The 3,677-nt window shown below is 53.0% G+C and overlaps 1 protein-coding gene across 1 annotated transcript in view; it reads left to right on the top strand.

The window, feature by feature from the left end:
• The window catches only part of Burs (Cuticle-tanning hormone bursicon), a 5,637-nt gene extending 2,873 nt beyond the window's left edge, over positions 1-2,764 (top strand). The window contains exon 4 of the mRNA XM_018639240.1: positions 2,633-2,764. Within this exon, the coding sequence (XP_018494756.1) occupies positions 2,633-2,764 (132 nt within the window). The remainder of the gene's footprint in view (positions 1-2,632) is intronic.
• Positions 2,765-3,677: the final 913 nt, after the last annotated feature.

Raw genomic sequence — 3,677 nt, 5'->3', positions numbered from 1 at the left:
CCCGTTTCCCCGCTTTCCCGTTTCCCCGCTTTCCCGGTTCCCCGCTTTCCCGGTTCCCCGCTTTCCCGGTTCCCCGCTTTCCCGGTTCCCCGCTTTCCCGGTTCCCCACTTCCCGTTTCCCCGCCTCCCCGTGCCCCCGCTTTTATTAGATATGTCCTCCGGAAAATCGATACACTTCACGGCTACAGCGATTTCAGCGAGATTCATTAGTAAAAAGTCAGAGGCCAGTGATGACGGCAACCCCCGATAGACTTCTCAGGAGCTCCCAAAAATCCGCCCCCTCATGGTGGTCCAGCCGATAAGAAATCCTGCGAATTCCCGTCTTTCCCTTGATGAAATCTTTGATTCTCGGTGAGAGGACCACTCAAATCATTTTTTTATGGGGGGAGGACCCATAACATGAGAACGACGACCCTCAGATGACCTTCCTGAAGCTCCCGGGAACCCACCCCTGAATTTTTGCGGCGATCGGTTCAGGCGTTAGTGAATTTTGCGAATTTGTGATTTTTCAAATTTTTTCCGAGTTTTCGTATTTTCGTGGGTGAAGCACTCAAATAATTTTTTTAAGGGAGAAGGACTCATCGCATCGGAGAACTGACCCCCCTATAACCACCGCTGGATCGCCCAGAACACGCTCACAAATTTTCACGACGATCGGTTCGGCCGTTTTCGAGTCTATCGGGTACCCCGGACAGACAGACAAACAGACAGACAGACAAACAGACAGACAGACAAACAGACATACGTTTTTATATATATAGATGCCTAAACATTCAAATCAATGATACCTGAATGTCTGATCGAGCTTGCACACATGACCCAGCCATAACGCGACGGGCAGTATGCTCTAGAGCCTCCCGTCAAACCCCGACCCGGATCTCCGGATAATTCGAGCAGCCTCCCATTTTTCGCTGGGTCCTCACTGTCTGGTATGCCGGTCGATCTCTCCGAATCAATATTTGCTTTGGGTTCAGAGCAAGTCCGGTCATGCCGGTTGGATTTTCAGACTGAACCCTTCTCTCCTGGAGTGGAGCTGTTCCGTCGCGAGATATGTTCCCGCTTGTCGGAGCCGGGATCAAAACTTGGTACCCCGTAAGCTGCAAAAACACGGATCTTTGAGCAGCCGAATAATTTGCCGGCTCGCAACAAATGTCGAGCTGGGTCTGCACCCGGTGATTGTCTGCAGCCCGGTGCGATCTCTCTCTTCTCATGGAGATCGATCGCGGCAGCACGCTCCCTGTTGAATCGTTGCGATCCCTACGCAATGTAAGACCGGGAAAAGCGCATTTGCCCGCGCTTCGCCGGCCTTCGACAACCCTTCGGCTTCCGCGGAAAGTGACCGACTACAGGTTGTTCACACTCTCCTCCAAGAAGACGATCCCGACGTCGCCGAGCTTTCGCAGATCTTCTTCGGGGGGAGCTCGAACCGCTGGGAGTAGAAAACTCGACGGTCCTCTGTCTGAACAGCATTGAAGGTTCTCACGTTAATCCTTCGAGCTCTCGCCCGGTCTAAGGCGGCTTGTGATATGGTGGTTTCGATCAAAATCCTTAGAATCAACATCCCGTTTGATGGTATGAAGCAGCAGTGGGGACTCTAACTACAGACTACAGATCCCCGAGGGAACACGAATACGTACGAAAGATCCGTTGCCAAGCAGGCGTGCCCCAGAGGTAATGCTCAACGGTGTAGAACAAGACTCGCTCATCAATTACGCGCAGTACTCACAGTACTGGGAAAACACCTGTTACGTTCCGCTGACTGAACGGAACTCTCGCTCATTCAATGCCTCCCAGCCGCCGATATTCGTTCGAGCGAATCCTGCCCGATACACGAATCTCTTGCTAGAACCCACTCCTGAGCAGCGCTGAACAAGTTCGTTCCGCTCGTTCTGCTCCGGGGAGCAAACTACCTATTCTCATTCAGAAACCGATGGCCAGAGGACTGATAACACGAGCAACGCTCGAGCTCAGGCTCAAAGATTCGTTCTTTTGAGCTTTCGTCTTCCTGCACAGATATAGAAACGGGACAAGAATCTGATCCTCTGATCATCCATCTAAACAGGAACGGATCGATACAGCTTCACTTGGAGCTCCTTCGTGCCACAGTCTACTTGCCGCTTGCCCTTCCGGAGCCGGCCTGGGAGATGGCTAGCCCGGAGAGAGACGCTGTCATGGCTCATTCCTCAGGGTCGGTCATAGGGACGGTTCCCTGCATGATCCTGACATTTGGAGGACGCGAACAAGTGGTTCAACAGGTCATTAGCCGCTATCAACGGATTTCGGCTTGGCTGAGTCTCTTGCGGTCGGCTAATGATTAAGTTTGTGAGATATGTGTCGCCACCGAGAGTCGCCGTCCATGTCTAACCAGGAGAGCTGGAGTGGAGAGCTTCTGCTCACGCGAATAGGCGTCCACTCCACCGTCTACGTAGCCAGTTGTCGCCTGTCATGATGCAGTTCCGCTAACTACGTCGCTGGCTGCAGCTCGCTCGGCGAACGTTCTTTTGCGACACTTGGATGGGGGCGCAGAAGCTCATCAATTATTTGCAACGATACGAAACATCGTAGTCTCATGTGCTGCAACCTAATTGTTAGTACCTCCTCATGGGATCAGAGGATCTGTTAGCGGCAGCAGTCCAACATGAGCAAAAAACTCCGGAGAGTAGCAGCTTCGGCTATCTCGAATAGCTTCCCGTGGCCGGGGCGGAAATATCCGCGGACTTCGTGTTCCCATCTGGAAGTTTCTTGTTGCTATTGTAATCATTGAGTCACGCCGTACCGTGCAGTTGCGACCATGCACGTCTGGACGATCACCTACATTCATTTTTTTTCCGTGATACGACATGTACATACATAGTTATCTCAGAGCGAGTCACACCGTTGCCCTATCTGATGTGTCAACGTCGTCAGACTCTTGGAGGAATGAAACACGCACCTCACCCGTCGGCTCCCTGCCTGTCTCTGTCCAGGCGGCAGGCTCGCTCGGTCGGTAACACACACGCGAAGGCAGGCGTATCCTGCACGACATTATCGACCCGTGCAGCGGTGGACAGCGAAGTCTCCTACTCGTATCGCCTCCGCGTTCTGATTGCTGATATTCAGACGCTCCGATTCCAGATTCATTCGGAGAACACTCAACTCGCGAACAACTTGGGATTTTCTCGTATCCGCTGTCGCTCGCCTGTTTTGTGATTGCCCCGATCCGAGATCTCCATTGCCGCCGCCGCCGTCGCCGCCGCTAGGAGGGTGGGTGTATCGACAGAGTTGCCAGTCGGGTCTTCCTTCCCACGGAAGAAAGGAGACATTCGACACTTAACGTTCCTACGTCGAGAGCTTTTTACCTCCTTCTATTTTGTGCCGATACGACCCTCAAGGCGACATCTTTCCGTTGTGGCTCGAGCACCCTCGAGTATAGCTGACACACGGACGGCACTGCAGTCGTGACCCGCTGCAGATGGAAGAAAGCTGTCCCGGAAAAAGGTTCCTTCAGCTCCATCGAAGGAATCCGAGGAGCGACCGGACTCGGGCGGAGAGGCCCGGCCGCCGAAGGCTCTTAGCGATATTCTTGTCGTCGATGAACTTCACACCGCTATTGTTTTCTCCGGCTATAGAAGATACAATACTTCTCGCTTCTCTGGCCCTCGTAGCTCTCGAGATCTGCGGTGAATTATTACCAGAGC

This window comes from Galendromus occidentalis, unplaced genomic scaffold (assembly GCF_000255335.2).
Source record: "Galendromus occidentalis unplaced genomic scaffold, Mocc_1.1 scf7180000077427, whole genome shotgun sequence".
Classification (NCBI taxonomy): domain Eukaryota; kingdom Metazoa; phylum Arthropoda; class Arachnida; order Mesostigmata; family Phytoseiidae; genus Galendromus; species Galendromus occidentalis.
Note: the sequence above shows the minus strand (reverse complement) of the source record. Positions and strands in the feature narration are given on the sequence as shown.